The 26,764-nt window shown below is 46.7% G+C and overlaps 1 protein-coding gene across 3 annotated transcripts in view; it reads right to left on the reverse strand.

Moving 5' to 3' along the window:
* Positions 1–26,764, reverse strand: part of Tbc1d2b (TBC1 domain family, member 2B) — a 68,726-nt gene that overhangs the window by 12,084 nt on the left and 29,878 nt on the right. For 2 of the 3 annotated variants that reach the window (NM_194334.2, XM_011242794.3), the window contains exons 4-10: positions 14,808–14,971; positions 13,200–13,444; positions 11,891–12,274; positions 9,309–9,419; positions 8,177–8,370; positions 4,530–5,024; positions 1,348–1,465 (exon numbers count right to left, since the gene is read on the reverse strand). In NM_194334.2, the coding sequence (NP_919315.2) occupies positions 1,348–1,465; positions 4,530–5,024; positions 8,177–8,370; positions 9,309–9,419; positions 11,891–12,274; positions 13,200–13,444; positions 14,808–14,971 (1,711 nt within the window). Of the gene's footprint in view, positions 1–412; positions 560–1,347; positions 1,466–4,529; positions 5,025–8,176; positions 8,371–9,308; positions 9,420–11,890; positions 12,275–13,199; positions 13,445–14,807; positions 14,972–26,764 lie in introns of all 3 variants that reach the window. The other variant, XR_001778980.2, reaches the window with a different exon arrangement.

The raw sequence follows: 26,764 nt of genomic DNA on the forward strand, positions 1-26,764 counted from the left end.
TCTCTCCTTCTACTATGTTGGTTCTACAGATTAAACGTAGGTCTTCAAGTGACTTTACCCAGTGAGCCATCTTGCTGTCCCTTCCTTTTCTCCCGAGCCCAATGTGGGACAGGAAAGATGCTACACGGTCTGAGGCCAGGCTCACTAAATACCAGTTCCCATTTCTGGTCAAACAGTAGCTCCTGAAGGTGCTGACATTTCTTTGGAATGTGCTGGACATCCTAAGATAATAGAGCTGTGGCCCAGATGACACCACCAATTAGCTAGAGGACAGATAAGCAGGCAGGCAAGGGTGAATCCAGCTAGGCAACAGTCATCACAGGCAAGGGTGGCAGGCACTGAGGAGCCCCTCACAGCTGCCCTGGGAACACAGGGAGGCAGTGTGGAAGGGCGGGTAGATTCTGGAACTGACCTGGAGCTTTCTAGATGAGCAGGGGATGGCGTTCTAGGAGAGAAGTCCCACACACAGAGAAACAGTGTCCTGTCACTAGAGGGTGAACTGCATCCAACAGCCTTATGGGTGGGTGGAAAACAGTCCAGGAGCCCAGGGGGCTATAGCCTAAGTGGAGCAGGAAGCAAGGACAGGCGTAAGAAGGTATGCAAGGTTTGCTGTGGACCGGGGGAGGCAGCTGTGGCACTCACTGCTGTGGTTGAGAGACAGGAGGAGTCTGAAGTCATGGCAGCCAGGACACAGAGAAAAGGGCCAGGGCAGCAGAGAAGCAGGGAATAGTACTAGGGTAGTCCTGGGCCCACAGGGAAGTTCCCAAGGCCAGACCAGGTGGGGACAGATGAGCCAGCCTCTTCCAGCCCACACCACCCTACTCTGACCCCAGATGTCAAGATCTAGGTGTGAAACGGAACGGGAACCATTCTGATCCTGACTGGGAGGTGACCGCCAGTCCTGAGCCACTCTTTACGATCCATCACTGTCTTGTTCTCCGAAACCAGGGAAAGGCAAGGCAGGGCACCAGGGAAGCTGCTAGTGTGGCTCCTCTGACAGCTGAGAGACTCTGCTTCAACTCCTGCTTCTTCCCCAGGATAGAGTCCTACCCAGCCTCCTTAGCAGCCCTCTGTCGCCCTACAGGCACATCTCCAGGTGTGGCCTGCCTTCTGGAAGACCTGAGGTAACATAATAGGCGCCCCCAGCATCTTTGCTCTGTGACAGACTGCCAGGGAGGGCTGTCTCTTTGTGGTACCCAGTGAGCTGAAGAAGCTGACACAGTCCATTTACAGTCAGTCACTGCAGTTATGTTTATAAGCTGCCCCCCAACCCCTGCCCGTTAATTCAGGTCACATGACAACTATGGTTCTATGCCAGTGACCAAGACAAAGTATTTTTAAAAGTACCTGGGATCCTAAAAGAGTCTTTGTGTAATAGTCTCGGGGCATGAAGACTTCCACGATGGTAACGAGACACCAGAAGGCATCTTCTTGATCCAGGTAAAGGAGAGCCACTGCCACCAACCTGTGGGCAGACAGGGACTAGGTCAGTGCTGGCTCCGGCTCCTGCCTTCACCAATGGCTGCATCTCCTGAAGCCATTTTCTCTAGAAGTCAGACTGATTTCTACTTCTCTAATGAAGAAAGATGAGTATTTCTGGGCAAGGGATGAGTCCGCTAAAACTTGGGGACAAAAGTTTTGATCCTGTCATTTGGCTTTTATTCAAAGTTGAAATTATTTCCCAATGAAATCATCTCCCTGTGATCCATCAGCCTCACTTAAAGAAATGTTTCACTCTTACATTTTGCTAATGCAGCTAGCTCTTTGAGCTCACTGCTTACAATGTTTAATTAATCCTTTAATGTCTAAAGAATAAGGTGAATGTGAGAGAGTATGAGGAGGTTTACGGATGTGATTTCACCCACTATCCAGCTGCCACACTGCAGGGAGGAAACAGAGATGCATAGGATCCCATGGGAGGGAGGGAGGGAGGCCTTCGGAACTGCCTGAGGTGTGCACATGAGGCAGGAGAGGCGCTCACACACACCAACTGCTGTGTTGTTCACAGTGGAAACCTGGCTCCAAATATTTGAACCCTGCCACAATCAAGAGGTGGTTGGTAATGACTAATCCCAGTTTTGGAGTAGGCTTGAGCCCGGGGAAAGCACAACTGAGGCTCATGTCTGGGCGAGTTGGCAAAGTTTAGAACGGAGGTGTGTGTACTGTGGATGCAGCTCAGTGGTATGGCGTTGCCTAGAAGTTGGCCTTAGGCCTTGGGTCCAAACCTCAGCATCACAAAACGGGGTAGGGGATGCATGCTGACTCAGCAGCAGAGAGCTCTTCTGACTGTGCCTGATGCCCTGAGGGCAATCCACAGAAATGGAGCAGAGTTGAGGAAATGTCCCTCTGCACTTAGCTGACACAAGAACTTCTGCTTATCTGCTTGAGTCAGAGGGAAAAGATCCTTGCTCAGAACTTGCTCTATTTTTCTTTGATAAAAATGAAAGAAATCAGCAAACTTCAACTTGAAAAACAGAACCTGAGTAGGAGGCGGCAAGGGGATGACCTCAGCTTCCTAAAAGGGATGGGGAGTCGGGAAGGTGACACCCGGGGGACAGTTACACAGACAAAATAATCAAAATAACAACCAAATAATCAAAGGTACAGCCCCTGAGGAGGCCAGGAGTGGGGTGCAAAGTCCAAAACAGAGACATGAAGACATCATTTAAACCGAGGCTGAGCATGATAAGCACAAATCCAGAAGAGACGGCCCTTACACTAAGGAACTGGGCATCGAAGGCAGGGACATGTGCCAAGGACTCTGAGGGAAAGCGCTCCCCACACCCACTGCTAAGTTTCAGAAGCTTCAACAGCACAGGAGTGGGGACAGCCAGAGCTCTCAGCACCCACAGATCCACAGACCTGGCTCCAGGAGGGCACCGGTTAGTTTTCACCATGGTGCCCTGGCCAGTATAGTGTGAGCTGTGGCTTTAAGTAAAACCAGGACTGCTTTAGGCTGGTTTTGGTTTTTAAATGCAGACTATCCAGGAGAAGCTGAAGTCCCTTTTAACCTCCCAAGAGCAGAGAGAACGACCCCATCCTTGAGGATGGAGAAGTCAGGGTTTCCTGGGTAGAGAGAACAACCCTGTCCTCAAATGCATGGCTTCCTTGTAGCCATTGGGCTTCATCTGCGCTTTAAGTAAGTGGCAGTCCAGCTTGAAACCTTCCCTCCCGTAGTTCTCCCACTGCAGACACACAGCTTACCTGGGGGTGGGGTCAGGAACCCGCATGGGTCAGGAGCATGAAAGCCCTGAGCAGCCAGACTACACGCCAGCATTCAAACCTCGGGAACATACAATCTCCTTATGGGAGATCTGCTCAAGTACACACAAATATTTCATCTTTCCTCCATTCCTTTCTGAGGCTGGGTCTCAGTATACAGCCTTGACTGGCCTAGAACTCAATGTATAGACCCAGGCTAGCCTCAAACTCACAGAGATCCATTTACAGTGCTGGGATTAAGTGACCACGCTCCCTTTATCTTTCTGACAAGCCTGGGAAGGAATGTGAATACACCAACTGCAGTGAGATAGAAAGCAGACAGAGGTGAAAGAGGAGACTCACAGCAGGAAGCTGCTCCCAGTCCCCAGAGCAGAGGAGATGGGTGGGGAGCAGACTGCGGGACTCCCAAAGCCTTGTCCTGGCCCAGCACACAGAGCTCAGGATGACAAGCCTGGAACACTAACAAACCGTGAGAGGCCCTAAGTGGCTTTTGCTTATGAAAGATATTCAAGACGTGTAAGAGAGTCTACACAGTGGCTACAAAATTGAACAGATACGAATGGGAAAGATTTACGGGGAGGGTAGGGGCTGGGAGAGTGCTAGGGACAAGAGTAGTCAGGCTGCTGGTAAGATGGCTCAGTGGGTAAGAGCACCTGACTGCTCTTCCGAAGGTCTGAAGTTCAAATCCCAGCAACCACATGGTGGCTCACAACCACCTGTAACAAGATCTGACGCCCTCTTCTGGAGTGTCTGAAGACAGCTACAGTGTACTTACATATAATAAATAAATAAATCTTTAAAAAAAAAAAAGAGTAGTCAGGCTGCATCACATGCATGTGTGAAATTGGTTAGAAAAAATTAATATATATTTTATATTGCTTGCGAGAAGGCAAGCAAGTTAAGTCCTTCAAGGACTGTTTTAGTCAGTAGGAAAAAAACATACAGGATCATTCAGGATCCTGTATAAGCAAATGGCACAAGCTTTTGCTCCACCAACTATCAAGCAGTACAGTCAGATTCTTACGATTAAAACCCAAGTGTGAAGAGAAGAGCAAGGAAGAAAAAAAGGAGCCTCCAAGATGCTTCAAGCGAGCCGTCTTCTGTGCTGACTAATCCCGGTGCCGGGGACTGGCCTAGGGCTCCACTTGTGCCACTGAGCCACACCCCAGACCCCTCTGCAGTCCTTATGCTTTCTGAAGCAGAGTCTGCCTGCATTACTCTAGGACGGGGGTGCTGAATCATGAAACTGTCCTGCCGCTGTCCCTCTTTTCCCCCAGGATACAAGCTTTTCTTAGGCTGACACCCACCTGTTCAGGCCTTGGCAGTAGCCGATATCGGGATTCCGCCAGGAGAAGGCGAGCAGGACACTGCGCAGCTTCTGTATGCCCTCCGACGTGGGGCTGGAGTAGTGCTTGTTGTTGGGCAGAGTCCGGAGCAGGTCCAGCTCGATCTGCTTGGAGGCCGGGTTCTGTTTCTCCAGAGCCTTCTGCAGCAAGGTCTGGAAGTAGTCTGGCTCCATGCTGTCCTTGAACTTCCTGGTGTGACGGTCAACACACCACTTCCACACCTTGGAGCGGTGCTCGTGGGGAATGCCTGCTCGGATCAGGTTTTTCAGCTCCGGAGAGCATGCCATCTCCCTGTTCATTGTGCTCGCAAAATAGTTTTCCCACTTGACCCCAGTGGAAACCTCCTGGTTGTCTGTGAGGTACAGAGTCTTCAGGTCCAGTGCTCGGACCTTGGCGACCAACTTCTCTTCCTCATCATCATCAGGGACAGTCCTAAACCCGTAGATATCAAACTCACTGTGGAGAAATAACAAGAGGGACGGTAGAAACGGCATGGTCTTGGCAAAGGGTGCAGAGAAACAGGACCTATTCAGACCATGAAGCACATTATGCTTCTAAATTGAGCACGGCCAGAGAAGTCAGACAAGATCGACTCTCCATAGTGTACAGGAAAATTCACTTTCAGATGGGTTAAAACTCCTCATATAAAGTCAGGAGGAAACACAGGCACTATTATCAAACAAGACTGATCCAAGCTGGGCACAGTGGTGTGCACCTCTGATCTCAGTGTTCAAGAGGCTGAAGAGAGGGGACTGTAAGTTTGAGGCAGGTCTAAGTGTAGCTAGAAAGACACTGTCTCAGAAGAAAAAGAAAGAAACAAACAAAAAAGGAAAATTAAAAATAAAAAAGAGACCTCTCTATGTGGCTATGTCAGGGTACATGTCTATGTTTCTTTATATATCACACCTATATAATAAATAATTTCATGTTTCAAAAGATATTATTTTAATAAAAAAAGGTATCTTACTATGTTTACCAGCCTGTCTCAAAGGCTTAGGTTTGAGTGATCCTTCTGCCTCAGCCTTGAAGTAGCTGGGATTGCAGGTATGTGCCACCATACCTGTTCAGAAGGCGTCACTTTAAAAGTGAAAGACAAGGAAGAGGGTATTAGTAAGAAACCCTCTTAGTATTGGATATAAAAGCTAATCGAGGCTTTGGTGGACAGGATATGGCCCCCACAGATGTCAACATCCTGCCGTCGAAATCTGTGACTAAATCCAAAAAGAGGACAGTGGCAGATAATATTAAGGTGACAGAATTAATGCAGGGAGATTGTCTGGGTTACCAAGGAACCTGGTGTCCACATGAACCATCAGAGAAGGGGAGGCCAAAGAACAGATCAGAGGAAGATGACAAAAGAAACAAAAGGCAGGAGAGAAGAGTGTGTGTGAGTGTGTGAGTGCACTTGCTCACGCATGTGCAGGGACTGGATCAGCTGCTGATGCTTTTAAAGATGGAAGGAGCCATGAACTATGGAGTGCAGGTGATCTCTAGAGGCTGGGAAACAGGGTGTCGCTTTATATCTGCAAGGAACTGTATCAAGCAACATTTTCAATGATGGAAATGAACTGTTCCCCAGAAGATCCAGAAAGGAGCCTGATCCTTGATTAAGCTGAGATTTCAGTCCAGTAAGACTTTATGTTGCCTTCTGACCCATGAACTCTTGACAGCAAACTTGATGCTAAGTCTATGGTTAGTCACGGAAGTTATCAGATCCCAGTAAACTTCTGACACAACGAATATGCAAAAGTCTTAGGAACTTTGGAAATCTAGTAGGTTTGAAGACATCTTGTTTTTCTTCTACATCCTGGAGAAATTCTTGCCTGGGCACACAGAACATATACCATGGTGTTTGTAACTAAGAAAACTGGAAAGGTCCTAAGTGCTTTTCATGAGGAGAAACAATAATGCTACTGTGGTCTGTTTACCTAATGGAGTTCTGCAAAGTAGTAGAGAATGCACGGCTTCCTAAATGCACATGGGAAGAATGTAACACACTTCAGAACTCCCAGAGCTCACCAGTGACTATGAACAAAGCAACCATACATGATGTGGAGGCAGTACTCTTGAACTTGAGACTCTGGCTGCCTGGGCTTATCCTATGCCATGGATCCAATGTCACTGGACTTAGTCATGTGCCATAGGATGTGTAGCCCAGAATATGCTACAGCACTTCCTAACTTACCCACCTCACTTAACGGAGTGAGGGCAAATCCACCTGCAATGAGCGTTTAATACGATCCTGCATGTGAACCACGTAACTGTTCCTGCATCGAGCACATCTTTCAGAATAAGTGTTCTGCAACAACGGGGTTGGTTCTATTCTCAAAGTCCATTTCTGTCACTTGACAAGCACAGTCAATGCTGGTAGGTGGGATCTGTCAGTCTGGCCCAAGCATGTCAAAGGTCTCTATCTGAGGCTGAGGAAAGGTAGAGAGGAGACTGCAAAGAGCAAGGGACAGAAACAGTGCTATATCTGAGAGACAAAGACAGAAGAGGTTACACCAGGTGAACTTGCAGATTTAGCCTAGCCCTGACACTTTTTTTTTTTACAAGAGCACAAATCTACTTTTATTTATTTACTCTCCATTAGTTTAAATCCGGGATGGGTACAGCATCACACGGATTCTGTGTCCAATGGCCTTTGCAGGAAGGTTGCTTCGGAATTTGGCACGAACCATGCCACTGTTTCTGTGGGCCGAGTTACCTTTCCCCAGATCACTCTGGTTTTCTTTGGTTTACCTCCAGGAGTCACTGTATTGTTTTTTGCTTTATACACATAAGCACATCTTTTGCCTAAGTAGAACTCCGTTTCATCTCGGGTATAAACGCCTTCAATTTTAAGAAAGCCGTGTGCTCTCTCTGGTTCCGGAGACCTCATTTGTAGCCAGCAAAAATGGCCTTGCACCACAGCCTTCCAGACATACTTGCTGTTAGAAGTCCTGTTCCCAGCAGGCCCCAGCAATCGGGCCCCAAAGCTCAGCAGCAGGAACCCCCCTCTAGCCCTGACACTGAGACTGGTCAGAAAATATATTATATGAGTCTTTAATCCGAGATTCATTCTAAGTTCTTTGACCCTCACAAAACAAAACAAAACAAAACAAAACAAAACAAAAAACCAAAAAACAAACAAAAAACCCCCCCAAAAACCACGGTATTTTATACGTATATGTCCAAGTGCATCTTAGGAGGTGGGTCCATGATTTGTCTCAGATGGAGTGGTCTTCAGCTACTCAGTCAGGTTCTAGAAACCACCCTCCCACACAAGGAAAAGCCAGCTTTTCTCCATGGCCTGTTTGCTTTTAGTTCCCCTACAGATGGGATGTACCTGTGTCACGAAAGGGGTCCTGTTCTTTAGAAAACTGGCCCCTGAAGAAAGAGGTACGTATTGGAGGTGAGGCTACTTTGACATAGTCCTGGAATCAACAGGCCTAGGCTGATTCCAGTTCTAGCACATGATTTCTGTGGAAGAATGACAACACCTGCTTTGCCATCCTGATAGCACTTGCCATCAGTATCTAGCGTTAAGTGCCCTGTGAATGTCTACTGCTGTGGAAAGGGAACTTGGGAAATGGGTGGACTGCCCCAACAGACTGAAGCAGATTTACCTGACCAGATGAGGCTTAACGAATGCTTGCTCCGGCTGCTCTTGGCTCTCGACCTGCAGAGCATCCTCCAACAACTGGGCTATGACATCCCTGGCAGGGCCCTGTTCCTCTGAGCAAACTGGTGTCTTCATTTCTTGGAGCAGTATCAAGTATTTACTTTCAACCTGGCAGAGCTTGGCTTCCAGGCTAGAGTACTGGAGAGAATGCAAGGTGTTACCTCCACCCAGAGACAAATACAGGAAAAGCAAGCCTTAGGCATCACAGGCAACCAATAAGCCCAAACCAGCATGCTCAAAAAGACTAGGAAGTGAGCCTGCTGCAAAGTATAACATAGGCAAAAAGTTAAGTCAGGGTTAAAAGAGCCCACTATGGCTCCCCCTTCTTTCTAAGCAGAGAGGGGTGCTGATAAGCACAGGGACCAACCTTCAACAAGGTTAGAATGCGCAACAGAAACTGGGTCATAAGCCACTGGCTGAGGTGAAGCCTACCCCTACATGGTTACACAGGCCATGAATGCTGCCCCCTGCCCCATGCACACCAACTTTGTTAGGGCATTCTGTCCAGGCAGGATTAGTTCCTATCTGCTACCTGATCAGAAAAATCAACTTTCCCCTGGCAAATATGCAGGAATAAGGTTCTAGAAATGTGCTTGGAAGGCTGCTCAAAAATAGTACCTGCACGCGGCAGCTGTGGACACGTGCCAGGCATTTATAACTCACAGCTGGATGCCTGTGGCCCCTTAGCCTTTCCAAAGCCCTCTGCAGCCGTAATCTTAAGCCAATCCTGCTGGATCTACGGGGATGGGAATATTCTCGCCTCTCTTGTCTCACACATGTGAAACTAAATCTCAGCAGTATAGACGACTATCTAGGTAACTTTAATCTGGAGTGACCCCTATGACCTGGAGTGACCCCCATGAATGCACTTTGTTTTCATTCTGAAAACCCATGACGAAGCCCACGTGGGCGAGTTTGTCATCAACAGAGAAATTGCACTCTACATTCTTTACGTGTACTGATTGCAGCAGCCATCTTTCTCCCATTGCGGTGGCTGGGTAGGTTTTAAAGCACAACCGCTGAAGCATGGTTTCCGCCCTCCCTTCACGTGCTAAGCTGAGTCGGTCCTGACTTACCTTAGCCATCAGATCCCTCTCTCTCCTTTCTGCATTTCTTCGTAGAGCCGAGAGTTCCAAAATTTCCTTGTTTAGAAATTTATTTTGGCTTTTGTACCCTTGCAGACTATCCTGTTGGGGGAAAAAATTTTTTTTTAATCAACTGATGTGGGTTGCATGTTGGCTAATTATTCTATGTAATTAGCATCTTTGAGGCCTGCCAAGTGAGAGCAAGTTCTAAACAAATTGGAAGACATTAGTAGGAGCTTTCTGATGAATCTTTTTGGCCATTTGTGGCAGCAGGAGGAGGTGGGAGAATATTTACTCAGCAGCGCTGGTTTTTCTCAGCTGACGGCAGAAGTAAACAGGGTGCACTTTCTAACTCCAGTCACACAGTCGTTGATGAGAAAAAGCAGTCATTTAATATTATTTTAAACCAGAGACACTGACTGTATTCTAAGTAGGTTCTCATTTTTACTTATATAGTTCTATTTTTAAAAGACTATAAAAATATGCAAAAGCCCTTAATTAAGAAAGGCATGCAATGATGAACACTATGATCTGTGGTGCATCAGGGACTTTGGAGAGCACTCAAACTGTGGGAAAGCTGAAGGAGGACATTAGGACAGAGGGTGGAGGTCAGTGGTAAAGTATCTGCCTATCAGATACAAGGCCCTGGGTCCAGACCCCAGCACCGCCTCCCAAATTATCAAGAACACAGTCGGCACTTCACTGGATTGGCCAACTGTTTACTTCTGCAACATTTATTTTGTATTTAGAGAATGTAAAGGTTGGAGACAAAGGTTTTCTTTTTTTCCCCTCCTTCCTTTCTTCCTATCTTTCTTTCTGGTAAAGACAGGATCTATTATGTAACTTTGGCTGTCCTGGAACTCACTATGTGGACCAGTCTGGCTTTGAACTCAGAGGTCTGGCTTGCCTCAGGCTCCTGTGGTCACAAGTTTTCCCCTGTTCTACTAGAAGGAAGGTGTGGCTGAGCAGGGAAGAGTGTTCATGTAAAATGCCCTGAAAACAAGTTCACACACCCCTTAGATCATCCTCGTGATAAGTCAAGGAGGCTTCTAAATAAAGATGAAGGAGAGCCAACCATCTTTAAGGCTGTGGTTGGTGAAGATGCCTTATAAATTCCATCTTTTGTAACCACGTCCTCCCTCTGGCCCTGACCATTTCTACAGACTTTTCTGGATACTCCCCCGCCTCCAGACTGAACTTTCTTGAGGCTGTAGTGTGTCCTGATAAGACACGGAAGAACTAGGAAGGTTTGAGTATATAAACTAACTGCCTTCTATAGGCAGCACTAAGAGCTCTTGTAAAAAGAAAAATAAAACAAAAACAAATAACAAGCATCCAAGCGTGGTAACTCACACCTGGGAATCTCAGTACCCCGGACATGGGGACAAAGGGTTGACTTGAGTTTGAGGCCAACCTGGGCTACAGTGATTTCTGGGTCAGCATAAACTACAGCATGAAACTTTGTCTCAAAATATAAATAAATAAAATAAAGGCTGTTTTATAGTAGATATAAATATGGCATAGTAAGAGGTGTTTTGGTTTCTCACTAATCAATCCGACTGGGAGCTGTGGGGAGGGCTTAGGTGGTACGGTCGATGCTGCACAAGGATGCGGACTTAAGTCCGGTTTCCCATCACCCACGTAAAAGCCTGTGCGATGGTACTTCTATAACCCTTGTGCAGGGAGTGCGGAGGCAGGAGGGTCCCTGGGGTTCCCGGGTTAACTAGTAAGCTCTGGGTTAAGACTTTGTCTCAAAAAGTAACGTGGAACAGTATGAAGAAGAGTACCAATACCCAGCTTCCACATGCATGAGTATACGCATGCACACGCTACAGACATACAAAAATAAAGACACCATGCTGGCTTTGTGTTGTCACTAAAATGGCCCACCCACACATCCCAGCCCTGCAGCCACTGTCTCAGTGTTCACAACTCTGCAGTCCCCAGCCTGTGAGCACTCACTCAGCTCACTGCTGGCAAATGAAAGGTGCTAGAAGCCATGAAGCACACGCTCTATCATGATCTCAACGCGAACACACCTGGACTCTTCAAGGGTAAACTCCACTTGGAATGCAAACACCTAGAACCAGTGGCTGCATGGAACTACTGGGGGTGGTAGACATACTGGGGTCTGCTGGAGTCGGTTGGGCTCTACCTGATGCCCAGTGTCCCAGAGGATGCTTGCCTACCCAGGCCTGTGGGAGGCTATACAAATTAAGTCTGTGTTTGTCTTTATGTGCACAGAGGGGAAACTGACAACCTCCTTGAAGGTGGGAAATTCAGAGGGGAGGCGTGTTTCAGCTTTTTCTGTGCCAGGGACAGGAAGAACTGAAAGTGTCCCAGGTGATGACAGCAATAGCAAGGGTGTTGGACGTACTCAAGGCAGTTCCTGAACATGCCTGGGATTTGAGCATAAAGTTCTGCCCCTCCTCCCCAGCTCTGCCCTTACTAGACCAGCCCGTTACAACCAGACCTCTAGGGGTCAGCGGGTATGGAACTAAGGACGGAACTAACTGAGTTTGCAATGTGTTTGCAATGTCTATCCAGAAAGCCAGCCCACAGTCTGCCCTTACTTTTAGCCTGTCCAGCTCCAGCTGGTCCTTGCTGGCTGGGATGGCCAAAGGAGAGCTGGGCCCCAGGGTGGGTGATGACACGCTGCCCTCACAGGCGCTGAGCTTGATGATGACCTCGTCCTTGGCCTGGATGGTCTCCATCAGCATGCCGAGCCGCTCGTTGAGCTCGCCCACCTTGCTCTTCAGCGTCCTCACTTCCTGCTGGAGGCTTTCCTTCTCCAGGCCGAACCTCTCCAGCTGGCCGCTGAGGCCCAGGATCTGCTCGTCCTTCTGGTGCAGGAGCTCCAGTGTGTCCCCGGGGACCCCCTGGCTGATCTGGGGGTTCGTGAAATACTTGTCATATTGGGATGACCGGACTGTCTGCTGGAGCAGCCGAATGAGCTCCTAGGAGCCAAGAAGACAATGAGGTGAACGGTAAGAAAGCTGGGGTGTGGGGGAGAAAAGCAGAAATCATGAGTGTTATATAAGCAGTCACTGGAATCTGAGGAAATGCAGAAATAAACTCCACTGGAAACATTTTAATGTTGAACTTCCTCTTGAAAGATCTCAAAAATAGAGAGGGGAAAAAATGTACTCCACAAATACAGCCTGAAGAGAACAATAATAGGAAACGGGAAATAATGGATGTGCGTGCTGTAATTAGCAATGGTTCCTGGCACATGCTTATCGGCGCTAAGGGATCTGTGAAGTACTGCGTGGTGGCACATGCCTATAACTCCAGTGCGGGAGCAGGGGGATCAACTGCTCCAGGGCAGCCTAGATGACACAGTGAGATGCTGTCTCAAAAATAAATGAATAAATAGAAGTGTATATGTGTGGGGGGGGAATGGGGAGGGGCAGGGTAGGAAGATGACTCAGCAGTTAAGAGCACACATTGCTCTTGCAGAGGACTTGAGCTTGATTCCCAGAACCCACACTGGGAGGTTCACTGAATCGGACATTGGTTTCTGGCTTCTGTGGATGCCTACAGTTACATACTCATACATATAGCTAAAAATAAAATTAAAAGGGGGAGGGGCCAAGCTTTATGGGTTACTGTGCTGCCTAGCAATTAGGTAGAAGGAATTCTTACCAGTTTGGAAAAATTGTCTGACGGGATGTGCAAAGTTGAGGGAACTCGAGTCTGAGAAACCGGGCGTGGGTACTGAGAGGAGCACCTTGTAACCTGTCTAGGGTCATGGTCTAGGGTCATTGAATAAACACGGGCATAGCTCAGGGCACAGGATGGCAGCCCAAGAGCATGAGCCTCAGGGAAGGGCTCCTGAGTCTCTGGCCCACCGAGGGCACACAGAAATCAAGCGACAGTTACCTTCTGACTGGATAGGTCCTTCTTGAGTTGCTCCAGCTCCTCCTGCTGGCTTTGAATCTGCAGCTGCATTTCGGGGACTGGCTTAGTGGGACCTCCGCTGCTGCCTGATGATGTCGCCGTTCCCTCGAGCAAAGGATCACTACTGCTGTGGCGGTTTTTGTATGACCCAATTATATCTTTCAAGGGGCGCTTTCCTTTGTAAGGGTTCCGTCCAAATTCAAAGGGGAATCCTGAACTAGCGACTCCTATATTTAAAAATAAGAAGTTTTTTTTTTTTTTTTTTTTTTTTTGAGCATGTCAAACCTTCTGGTATTCTTACACATCATCCTGAGGGTTGTGGACTCATCAACCCATGCAGAAAGCAGGGCAGCTGGACATGTCTCCTTGTCCTGCTTCACTGTACAGAAGCCCCGAGAGGTCTAAAGCTGCAGAGTCTTTGCTGGACCACTCTTTACAGAAGACTATAGTATGAGTATCACGAAGACAACTGAGGCGCACCAGGCAAGCCCTGGCTTCTTACTTTTACATTTGTTTTTGGCTAAAAACAAAAACAAAATGGATTTTTTAAAAGTCTAAATACACTTTTTAAAGTGAGACTTTATGTATAAGTTGACCCAAATAATTCAAATGTACACTCAAAAACACAAGCTTGAGGCACAAAAGTACTACGGCCTTTTGATTATTTAAAGCTAGGGGAGACAAAGGCATCGGTGGCTCCCTGGGGTCACGCAGAGACTGGAAGACTGGGTGGGTGGCAGTACCTGGCACCCAGGTGGCACTGGAGGCCTGGTGTGCCTGATATGTGACAGCTCACAGAGGCACAAGTGCACAAGTGCTTTCGGACTTGGGGCCTTGTTTGGATCTAGCATGTCTCCCAAAGGCCCATGTGTTAATGCCTTAAGCCAGCAGCTTGCTGGTACTGATGAAAGCTTAATATGAAGTCTTTTAGACAGTGGTACCCCGGGCTGCCTTCTCTCTTTTGCTTTCTGGCCACACAGTCCCACAATGATGCACTTCTACAGGCACAAAGCAATGGGTTCAGGTGGTCATAGAATAAAATCTCTACGACTATGAACCAAAATAAACCGTTTCTCTACATAAGATGGCTTCCCTCAGCTACCTGTTACAGTAATAGGAATACAACTAATCTAACCACTTCTCCAGAATCTATGATACTATGTTCTCTTTTTTTGGAGTACTTATCAAATTTCTGTAAATAAAGATGGTGTGTGTGTGTGTGTGTGTGTGTGTGTGTGTGTGTGTGTATGTTTCTGAGACATGCAATCCTCCTGTTTCGACCTCCCTGGCCCCAGAACTACAGGTATATGACATAATGCCTGGCTTAATAAGTACAAAGTTTCTTCAGGCAGCACCTCTGTGATGCACAGAGGCATAACATATCAAATCTCCCGGAGGAGGTTTGTAGCTGCTTGGACATCTGTTTCTTGCAGCCCTTTACAAACCTTTAAGAATCATTGCCCACACCCCTATCACCATCCCCCTCCTATAACACAAGGGCCTATGCTTTATGCTTCTAGGGACTTGCCAGTCAAGAGTCTCCTCTATCCCAGGGGCAGAGAGAGCAACAGGGCACAGGAACACACACACCTTTACTGCCCTCAGGCATCGGCTTCTTCCTCTCTTCTGGTACCAGGGACTCCTCCAGGTCCTTAGGAGGCGGGTCTAGAAGTTCCCACTCTTCATTGGTGTAAAACACGGTCCTGCGACTCTCACTGTGCCCTCTCCCAGGACGGAATGATGACATTGAATTTCTATTTAAAAACAAGAAAGGGCAGAGCAAAACACGGCTGTATATAGGACTGGTAAAAATGGAGATCTGATAATACCAAATGTTGGTAAAAATACAGAAAATGAGAAAATATGCATTGCCAGTATGAGTATACACCGATACTAGTATCTCAGGAAGTAGCAATGCAAAGTTAAATTCAAGAATTTCTTAAAAAACACCCCCCACCCCCGAAAAAACCTTATTTAAAAAAAAATCACACATTATGATTAACCAGACCCAAAGCCTATGCATCGCAGGGGACTTCTGTAGGTTACACTAGCTATTCTGAAGCTGGGTGCTCCACATTGGACTTTATACTGTCATCAGTGAATAGATTCCTAGAACTGCCTTTCTCAAGATGCCAGCATTCCTAAGAGACACCACAACACAGACTGCATTATCCATGTTAACCACTCCTTGCACTGATGGTCGCCTGACTGTCCGCAAGAATGTAAAGAGAATCTAGTGGGGAAGTGTGACTATAAGAACTGGTTATATATAGGAAAAAATAAACTTGAATCTTACCTCACAGCACACATACAAACTAGTTCAAAATATACCATAGAGGCAGGTTGTTGTGGTATACTCCTGTGATCCCAGCACTTAGGAAGCCAGGCAGAAGGTTCCTAAGTTCCAGGCCAGTCTGGGCTATACAGTGAAATCCTATTTCAAATTAAAAACAAAACACGCCCCACCAAAACACAAAACTTCTAGATGAAAATAAAGGAGAAAGTGCTTTTGACGTTTAGACTTTCTTCTCCTTTTGTATGTATATGCATGCATATGTATGTGTGTGTGCATGCATATGTATGTGTATGTGCATGCATATGTATGTGTGCACACAAGCATGTCTAGGCCACAGGCCAACTTTAGGTATCTGCCTCAATCACACACTGCTCAGCTTATGTTTTGAGACAGGGTTTCTCTCTGAACCCAAGGCTCACCTACTTTGCTAGGCTAGGCAATGAACTGCAAAGATCAGCCTCTCTCCAGCTCCCCAGTGCTGGGGTTACAGACACATATCTAGCTTTCTACACGGGTCTCTTGGGTCCAAACTCAAGTCAAGTATACTTCCTCCCTAAGCCATCTCCACAGCTCCACATTACACAGACTTCTTAAAGAGAACTTGAAAAGTACAATCTATAAGACAAGATGAGAAAAACTGAGTTTATGAAAACCTTTCTCCTTTGGAAAATATTTGCAAAATATATACCTGACAAAAGGCTCATATTCAGGATATTTAAGAATGCTTAAAGTTCAATAAGATGAATAAACAACTCAATTTAAAAATGATCAAGAGACGAGAAAAGTAAATTTTAAAAAAGGAAGAAAGAAAAATAAAAATACACGCAGTTTTCTAACTTGTAAAGTTGGACTTAAGATTTTCTTGTAACAAACTTTACGACCGTTCCAAAGCAATACACATTCACTGCAAACCATAGTCAGAAGCTTGCTTTTTCCTGGGCTAGCGATGTGCAGAGAGACACGGAGCTGGGATTAACTTCCAGTGAACCGCGAGACAGTAAGTGTGAACTCAACAACAGGTCCTCTACAGAGTGCACGAAGCTAAGCCAATGCACGTTTGCCTTTTAGTATTTTCAATTTATGTTTGGGTTTGGTAGGACATACTCCTACCATGTAACCCAGCTTAAGCTGAGGGGCAGCTGTCTAGGAATGGTCAGTAAGATAACATCAAGGTTGAAGAGGTGGCTCATCGAATAACATCACCTGCTGCTCTTGCAGAAGACCCCAGTTTGGTTCCCAGCACACACATGGCAGCTTGCCACCATTTATAACTCTTAATTCCAGGCATCCAACCACTAGGCACACATGTGGTACACTGATATACATGCAGGCAAAACACACACATAAAAATAACATATAAATATACTTTAAAAAGCATCACTAGTTATCATACATTAGTTAAAACTGCATCACACCTCCAACAGCTAAAGTTAAAAACAGCAGCTAACTGCCAGCGTTTGGGAGGATGTGGAGCAACTGGAACTGGCCAGTAGTGTTGCTGGGCACGTGAAAAGGAGCAGTCACTTTGAAGAGTTATGTCAAGTCGATGATGAATACAACAGGTATAGGCCACAAGAGCTCATTTATTTTAAACCCTTACAAAAGCACAGCTATAGTTCAAGAAAGCAGCCTGGAGGTTGCCTGAGGCCAGAGATTAAGGGAAGGCTCATGAGGGAACATGCATGTATTCTCATTCTCATTCTCTCTCCCTCTCTTTCCCTCCCTCCCTCCCTCCCTCCCTCTCTTTCCCTCCCTCCCTCCATCCCTCCCTCCCTCCCTCCTTCCCTCCCTCCTATCTGAAATAGGGTCTCACTACTCAGTTACTACAGCAACTCTGGTTGCTGGCCCAGAACTGCATAGATAAACTAAACTGGCTTCAAGTGTACTGAGATTTGCATGCCTCTGCCTCCCAAATGCTAGGATTACAAGCCTGTGCCCTGACATGCAGCAATACATTTTGATTATAGAGGTGTTTCTATGGGGTGTAATTTTCTAACACTCCTCAGCCTGTACACCTAACGTAACTGAGTCTTACAGGCCACACCTCAATATGGCTGCTAAAGCAGGAGAGAAAGCCGTGCATCTCTGGTGTTTCCTGAAGCGGGCTGAAGGTGAGAAGGGAAACTAGAGAGTCTCCAGTTTGAACGAGTCAGATGGCACTGTTGTATGAAGTAGCTACATTTCAGTACTTTATTTTTGGTGTGTGTTGTTATGTGTGTGTGTACACACATATATGCAATTGTGGTTTCTTGTGCATGTATCTGTGAAGACCAGATGTCAGGATCAAGTATTTCTCTATTGCTCTTTGATTATTTTCTCTCTCTCTCTCTCTCTCTCTCTCTCTCTCTCTCTCTTTCTGCTAGAGAGATGGCTCAGCGGTTATGAGCATCAGCTGCTCTTGCAGAGGACCTGGGTATAATTCTAACACACACCCACTGGCTGCTCCTGCCTGCCTGTAACTCCAGTTCTAGGAGAGATGATGCTCTCTTCTGGTCTTCGTGGCACCAGGCAAACACGCAGTACACAGACATACATATACCCAGAAGAGTCATGCTCATAAAATAAGGAGGGAGGAGGGATGTGTACCATGGTGTATGGGGGGAGGAGGCCAGAGGACAGTTTTCCAACTCTCAGGTAATCAGAGTTGGTGGTGGACACATCTGTCTGCTCAGCGTTATCTCATCAGCCCTTTCCACGTTTTTATTTCTAATAAAAGGTTTCGCTGAACCTAGCACTCACTGTGTTCACTAGTTTGGTTGGCCAGAAAGCTTTTAGGTGCCCCTCCCCAGGCCTTGGGCTACAGATGCGGACCCAAATGCTTGGCTTTCACATGGATACTGGGGATCCAAAATCAAGTCCTCGTGCTTAAGCAGCAAGCGCTTTATTCATTGAATCATCAAGTCCCGTAACATTTGTGGTTTATGTAGCTTTGGGTATCATGGAACTCCCTCTGTAGACCAGGCTGGCCCAACCTCAGAGATTTGCCTGCCTCTACTTCCCAATATTTGTGATTTTAAAAGCATGATTTACTCCCCTGTATTTGAATTTTACTAACGTAATTTAAAGTTTTAGAGGAACAAAGAGAACTTATATAGCACACATAGGTTCTCATCCTGCTGATAGAAAATGCGACTTTGTGTCCCTAGAACAGGTGGCTACACTTGTCTAAGACCTGGCAACTGTTTCCTGAGTACTGAGACCACAGGTGGCACACAGAGTAAGCATGTCCCATGGTTCTCACAGCCTAGTGTCTTCTGGTGCCTGGCTCTGGGCAGAGTGGCCTTTTCAACAGCCAGGGGAACCTAAGAGAGCATGCTAATGTCATAGTCAATTCTGGTTTCACAACATCTCAAAACTGTGGAGAGTTATGATTTCAAAACAGTTGCTCTGGAAGAAAAGGAAGTCTCACAAATGCTTCATCTACCCCTGCACATTCGCAGCACCTGTGAGCCCGCCCACAGTGCTAGGGACATTTCCCGGCCCAGAGCTCCTGTGTCCTGCCTTCCTGACATGTTTCAGGAGTTAAAAGCTCCTTGCCATCTGGCATGGCTTCAAAATGTGCTCTTGTTCTTTCCCTCCACAATGGTGTGTGGAACGCACTACCAGTGAGGAGCGTGCTAAGGGGGAGTGAGCTCAGCCTGCCACTCCTGTTCTTAGAGTCAACAACAACGACAACAACAACAACAACAACGACAACAACAACAACAACAAAAGGAGAAACCAGAAGACCCAAACTCAGCCCAGGCAGGAAGAAAGGTAGTTCCAGTAACTAACTTCCATGTCATCTGCTTTCTCTAGCATGGTTGGTTTCCAGGCTGTTGCAAGCCCCTGCAGTTGAAGGACAGCTGAGGGACAGCCTAGGGTGCTGTGACAACTGCCAAGGCTTGGGTAATGGAGAAGTGAAATTGGCTTCAAAGTGAACTCCCTTTCAGCTCAAGTACTATTTAATCAAGCCCTGGGTGAGTGTGTTCTTGGCAGAACCCAATTCTTGATCGTGCAACACACTGTGCCACATGAAGCACACTTTCCAAAATAAATAAATAAATAAATAAATAAATTAAATGAATTCAAATAACAGTAATTTTTATACTCAAATACCCACTGTGATCTCAATGAGCAAGTGGACATTGGGAGTTGAGAGAAGTGTTTGGAAATGTCCTATCAAATCTCTCCAGAGCCTTTAATTTCACAAGCAGCCTGCACAGTGTGGCTACACTGTGGCCAGCACCCCAACTCTTCAGTGGTGAGAGGCTGTGCTAGGGTGAGTTTGGACTGACAGAAGGCTGGGGGCAGTAGGAGAGTAGGCTAGCCCAGAGGTAGCACTCCCTTCCCTCGGTCATGGTCAGAGAAACCAAACAGGATGTAGCATCTCAGTGACACCTTCCTCCATGAAGGTGACTCAGCTTGACCCCCTCTGAAGTGATGAGCAGACACCCACAGCTAGGGGACAGGTTAAATAAACCAGGGCATAGCTATGCAAATGAACTCTGTGGACCAGCCCCAACAGAGCTACTGAGTTAGGGCATTCCAGACTATACAGTGCCTCTGCTCTGGGAATCATGAAGCCATTTGTCATCCACACCCTGTTGCTGCCTCACCTCACCTCATGCTGCAGCTGAGAGCATGGCTCTGGTGAAAGTGGGCCTCATGACTTGGTGGACACAGAGAAGCACATCCAGGGGACAGGTCCGGTGGACGCTAAGGCACCGAGACAGTATGCAGTGCAGGGTGTCTTAACAGGCAGAGAGAATCCCAGGGTGCTTACATATACGAATTCATTTCTCGTAGCTACCTCTTGAGTATGGACTTAAAAAGGCTTCACTTTTTGGCCGAGCCCCTCAGCATGAGCAGGCTTCTCTTTTTACTAGCACGCCTGCCTTTCACCATCAAGTGGAAACACCACTAAGGAAAAGGACAGGCTGAATGGAGCTGGTGGGTGGCAGCACTCAAGCCAGGTGGCTCTGGGTGAGTGTGCACAGTGTCTAAGAGGAGATGGGGGGAGGGGGAGCGCGTGCCACCCAAGGGAAAGCCACCCGTGGTGGGATAAATAATGCCCACTGCCCACAATGTGCACATCTGAATCCCAGGAGAGAACTCTGCTGTTGTGACCACACGAAGGATCTTGAGTTGGGGAGGTCATGTGGGCTATCTGACACAATGGGAAAAGCTATCTTTCTCGTCATCGGAAAGGTTATTGGAAAGGCTAAGAGCAGAATGAGTTGATCCAGGACACCGAGAACTTGGCTCCAACAACAAGAAGATCCAGCAGTACCAACAGAAGAGGCCAGTTGCTCCCCCTCCTATAGCTCCCAACTGGAAACAGGATATGAGACTCGGGTTAGTTGGTTGATGACCTTGGATAAGGCACAGAAGGACACTCTCTCGGGCTGGGTTTCCCATACTGAGTCAGATGTCACCCTAGGCATGGTTAAGGTCTTCCAGTCTGCAAGCCATGATTTCTGCCAGTCATGATTTCTCTAAAGCTAAAGTGGACCTGATAATGAACAGGTCCCTGGAAGTGCATGGTTCTAGCCATGATGACAAGAAGTGCTAGATATAAACAACCTGTGCTTAGGAAAGACATTGACAGCAACACACACACACACACACACACACACACACACACACACACACACACAGAGCCTGACCAACATCTTCCACCCCCTTCCCCATGTTTCCCCTCCAGAAGGCCCAGTTCTGAAAACATCCACGAGACAGCCACATGACTACAAGCCTCATATGTCTTGGCAAAGGCTGAGCTATGCATTAAAACAAGGCAAATATAAACAAGTACCGCCCAGCCACAGATATGAATGACTTCCCCAAACGCACCAGATATCTGGGCACTGGCTTGGGCTGTGGTGGCCTTCTCTTTGAAATGGGGCTCTGAAAGAGATTATGAGTCACCACCAGGCATAGCTCTAGATGACGACAAAACCAGTGGATTCCTGGGAATCGCAGTCACACATACAAGTGACGTTGCTACCAGGCTTGGGGGTCAGGAGAAAAGCAGAAACGAAGGACCAGGAACCAGCAAGCAGCAGAACCAGAAGACCCAGCAGACAGAACCTGTATCAATGCCTGTATTACTTTATCCTCTAGGCACCTCTGGCTGAGCACTAGCGATCAGCCAGACTCTGAGGCTATTCATACATGCCACCTGGAATTTCACACGAGGTCTAGCTCTTTACCTGGTGTGATCTGGATGGCGGGGAAGGTTAAAAAAATGACAGAGTCACTAAAACGGGAAACTTAAGTAAAATTAACTACACCTCCAACAGAGGTGCCTAAGCAGGAGTAAGTGGGCCTGGCAGGCAGGACCACTGGCTGGAGTCTGCCTTGCTGGGATAAACCACACTTGTACGATGTTCACCTGACTTTTCTAATTTTGTTTCGCTGCTGCTGCTCTTAATGGAATAAGGGCATACACTTACAATGTAAGCCTAGAATCTTACAGGCTTTTAACAAGTTTTTCCCTGATTCCTCATAACCACGTCACCTACTTTCTCTCAACAGTATTTTAGTGGCATGGCCTCCTTTATCAGTTTTCCCCCTATGTATCTAACACATTTTTAATGGAAAATAAATCTCCTCTATCTTAAGGAAAAACGAAATGATTCAATCATATGACACATGACCAGTTACAACGGCATCTGTGGCTGTACGAAGGGGAATGTCCCCTGGATATTTGACTACTGGTGACCCAGTGGGTGGAACTCTTTGGGAAGGTTTAGGAGGTGTTGTCTTGTTGGAAGAGGTGGGTCATTGGGCTTTGAAGTTTCAAAAACCCAGGTCATTTCCAGTTAACTCTCTCTGCTTCCTACGTGTGGATAAGGATGTAAGCTCTCAGCTACTGAACCCAGCACCATGGGGACTCTAACCGTTTCCAAACTTAACCCCTGAATCAAACACTTTCTTTTATAAGTTGCCTGGGTCATGGTACTCTATCATGACAACTGAACTAAGTCACTAAGACAGCTATCAGTTAATTAGACTTTGTAAATTGCTAGCTCAGCAGTAGGAGTAGGACCCTCAAGTCTTGTACAACAGTGTGAAATTTAAACTCAGTTCATCAGGGGAGTCTCATAGAGGACCCCAACTGAACTGGTGAGTTCAATAAATGCACACACAAACACAGGGTTATCTCCTTTAGTACTTGTTTGAATCCAAAACAAAAACATTTGAGCCATTCCTTTTAGGGAAAAATGGCTTTACTATTTCTACAGTTATTAAGTTCTCTCTCTGTTAGGGTTGTAGCTCAGAAGGCACAAGCTTGCTTAGCGTGTTGCAATCGCTGGAAACATTAAAAAAAGGTTCTCTATCCACTCAGATCATTTTGTTGTCACCTTCCTAAAATGTGCCCACAAGTAAAAAGAAATACGCCCTCTTCCCCTGGGCGTATTAACTTTTCCTTATCTAGTCCATCTCATGAGGTATGCAAGGTTGCTTACAAATGAGATCTGGAAGCAGAGAATGGTGTGTGACTTGCTTGAGGCAGCTGCCTATGAAATGGCACAGCTGAGAATCCTCCCTGGGAGTCTGCCTCTAACACCATGCAGCGCCATGACAGAGGAGCCGACGTTGCTCCTGCTGACAGTACCTCCGAACTTACTCGGAAAGTTGTCCTGAACAAAGGTGACATGTGTTCTCTTTTCCAGGTGGAGACACTCTGAGCTCTGGGAAATGGGAAGTACCTAACTGTAGGCCTGATTCCACCTCAGTCCACTGTCTACTCTGAGGGCAGATGGGGCTGTACAAGACCAACCCCCTGGTTAACTAACAGCCCTCCACGTGCATTCTTGTTTTACCGAGACCCTGTCTTGCCAGGAAACCCAGGCTGGCCACTGCAGAATCATGCCCAGCTCTGGTAGGTTCTTATGTTGGAGACTGAAAGGAGACGAAGTCCTCAGTGGAGGAACCTGGGCTGCCTTTCAGTTCGGTCACACACTTCTGCAACACAGCTTTGAGACAGTTGCTCTAATTCTCTAAGCCTCAGCTTTTTAACATGAAAAATGAAGCAAGAGTCTCTGTGGTTTCCTGACGTTTTTGAGGAGCACAGAACTCTTTCTTTACTAAGAAGCACGATATGGTGTTGGGCCTGGGGGAGGCAGCCTTTCTCTTGCCTCCTCTCCCATCTTCCCCTGGGCACTGGGAGACTCTGTGTGTGGCCTCCTATCAGAGCAGTCAGATGTTCACAAGGCAAGTGGGACTCCATGAGATAAACGAAAGAGGGCCTCTGCCAATGTGTGGTGAGCACAGGCTCACAGATGAAGAGGAAGGAAGCAAATGGCCAGAATGCAGAGGCTCAGAGACTGAGAATGCTGGGAAACAGCTACTCAAGGGACAGACTAGAGTCACACTGCTGACTCTCAAGTTGTCAAAGGAAGAGCCTTGGGACAGCTGCTACCCATGACTCTCTGACGCAGGGTGAGGACGTGGTCAGTGGGAAGAGGGGCGGAACGTGAATAGAACAGAGCAGAGCAGGACCAGGGGCTGGGGCAGGACCCTGCCCAGGCCAGAGGCAAAGTGGACAGGCACCATAGGAGCTCTTTCACAAGTGTTGGTCTTCTGAGGTCTGGAGACCCCTGCCACATTCTACTCAGTTCCAATACAAAGTTATGTCTGAAGAACTGAAAACACACACAAAAATGACTTTATTACATTCAACCAAACACAAAGGCTTACATAAAAAGAAGTATGGGGAAGGCACTTGCTAAAACAGTGTATTTTTAGATGGTGGCTTCTAAGACACTCTGATCACCCAGGAGGACTGCTGGAGCATGGCTGTCTGACATCGCACTGGTCGTGACGTGGGTCCTACAGTAGAGCAGAAAGCTTTCAGCTGTCCTAAAACTGCAGCGTGCAAACCTTCCTACCAACTCCCACGTCTAACTTAAGTCAAGTTTTCAAAGATTCTGTGGCCACCAAGTGTATTGCTGTGAACATCGACGGATCACCTCCATTTAAGTAATACATACAACTGAATAATTAAAAAAAAAAAACCCAATGTGATTTAAAATAGGCAAAGAATCTGAAAAGATCCAACATAATGCTGCTTATGTTGGTAGTCATCGAGGGAACTCAAACCAATCCCACAATGAGACACCAGCCGATACACACTAGGAGGATGGCTGAGATTTAAAAAGGTGACACCTGGGGCTGGAGAGATGGATCGGTAGGGAAGAATGCTTGCTAGGCAAGCACGAGCACTTGAGAATCCACCAAACAAACAAACAAACAAACAAACAAACAAACAAACAAACAGGCAGGTGTGCTCCTGCACACCCCTTGTGTGTGTCCTTAACACTGTGTGCGTGACTGCAGGAAGCTCATGAGGACTGTTTGCATTTGCATAAATCCAGGAGGATCACTAGGACTCGTGTGTGTGTGTGTGTGTGTGTGTGTGTGTGTGTGCGCGCGCGCGCGCGAGTGTGAGAATCCAGGAGGACCACGATAACTTGCTGGATCCTATCCTAGCTCTGGGTCCAGAGATCTAGCTCAAGAGAATAAGGCAAAGGATATAGGAGGGGCTCTGATGTTCACATATGGGTGCAGAGATGTACACGCATGGGGGGCACATGCTACACATTCATAAAGAGAACTCTCATATGGGGCTGACACAGTATGTCAGACAGAAAAACTGGGCCAGCCTGGCGGTTCCTCATACTCAATATGGGTCTGGCAAGGGTAGGTACTTAGCTAACAGAAACAAAACTGTGTGTCCACACAAAAACTTGCACATAGGGTTTGTAGGAACACTAATTGCAACAGTGAACAAGTAGAGGGACTGGAGAGATGGCTACGTAGTTAAGAGCATTTATATGCTCTTGAAGAGGACCTGGGTCTGGTTCCCACCTCCCACATGTCAGTTTGCAACCACCAGTAACTCTAGTTCCAGGGAATTGGATGGCCTTTCTGGCCTCCAAGGGTTCTTACATGTGGTACACATTAAACTCACACAAGCACACAGGCATATATACACATTTACAAAAAAATGAGAAATGAAATCAACTCATGTTCAACAACTAATGAACAATGCCTAAGCAAAATAACCAAAACATAGCTTATTCATGTCATAGTGTCAGCTGTCAATCTAGAAGAGACTGATAATCTGGGAAGAGAGCCCTAATGAGGGAGTGCCAAGATTAGCTTGGACTTGGACAAATCTGTGCAGGACTGTCTTGATTACATTGATGTTGGAAGAGCTGTTTGGGTCTTGGGCTATATATGAGAGGGAATACGAGCTGCATACAACACACATGCATTCCTTCTGTTTGCTCTTGTCTGAGGATTTGCCTAGCTATTTCAGGATCTTGACACCCTGACTTCCCCACAATTATGGAGTATAACCTGGAATTGTAAGCTGAATAAAGTTGCTTCTGTCATCATGGCGGCAGGAAACAAGAACTAGGACAGTGTACGCTTAACCATAAAAGGAAATGAGATACTTATATTCCACTACCTTGATAAATCTTGAAAACGTTATGCAAAGTGGAGAAAGCCACACAATATATTGTGCAATTCGGCTTACATGAAAGGTTCAGAATAAACAAATCCAACACAGATAGAAAGTGGATTTGCCTAGGACTGAGGTAGGGAGAGAGAGAAGAAGGTAAGAGAGGCAGGAAAGGATTGTATAAAAGCTGTCTGTTGGGGATGACGAAAATGTTCTAAAATTGAGTCAGCCCACACATGTCTATAATCCCAGATTCAGGAAGCTGAGAAAGGAGTAGAGTTGCAAGTTCAAGACTAGCCTTGGACATTTAGCAAAACTATAGCTAAGAACAAACAAACAAACAAGCAACAAAATGTTCTAAAGTTGATTGCATAACTGGATATATGAAAAAAAACCACCAAATTCTATATTGTAAATGGGTGAATTATATCTCAACAAGGCCTTTTTAAAAAACACATAAACGACAAAAACTCTATCCTCACTGGTCCACACAGGGTCAGAGAACAGAACCCCACAGCAGAGCCTATGGACCAGCCCTGAGATTTAGAAAGAGGGTGAGGCTGGAAGGACAAGCCCAGTCCTGCATCTGGAAGCTTTGTCATCCCAGACACACACACCCCCCTTCAGTTTCAGTCTCTGTAGTACGTCAGCCATCTGATCTATTGAATAGAGTCAGGCGATCAGATGAAACCATGTGATGAGACTTGGCCTGGCACCAGAAACAGCGCAGGCATACTGTTTACAGCTTTAAAAAATGACCTGTGTCAAAGTGTGCAGCAAAGCACAAAGACCCTT

This window comes from Mus musculus, chromosome 9, assembly GCF_000001635.26.
Source record: "Mus musculus strain C57BL/6J chromosome 9, GRCm38.p6 C57BL/6J".
NCBI lineage: Eukaryota > Metazoa > Chordata > Mammalia > Rodentia > Muridae > Mus > Mus musculus.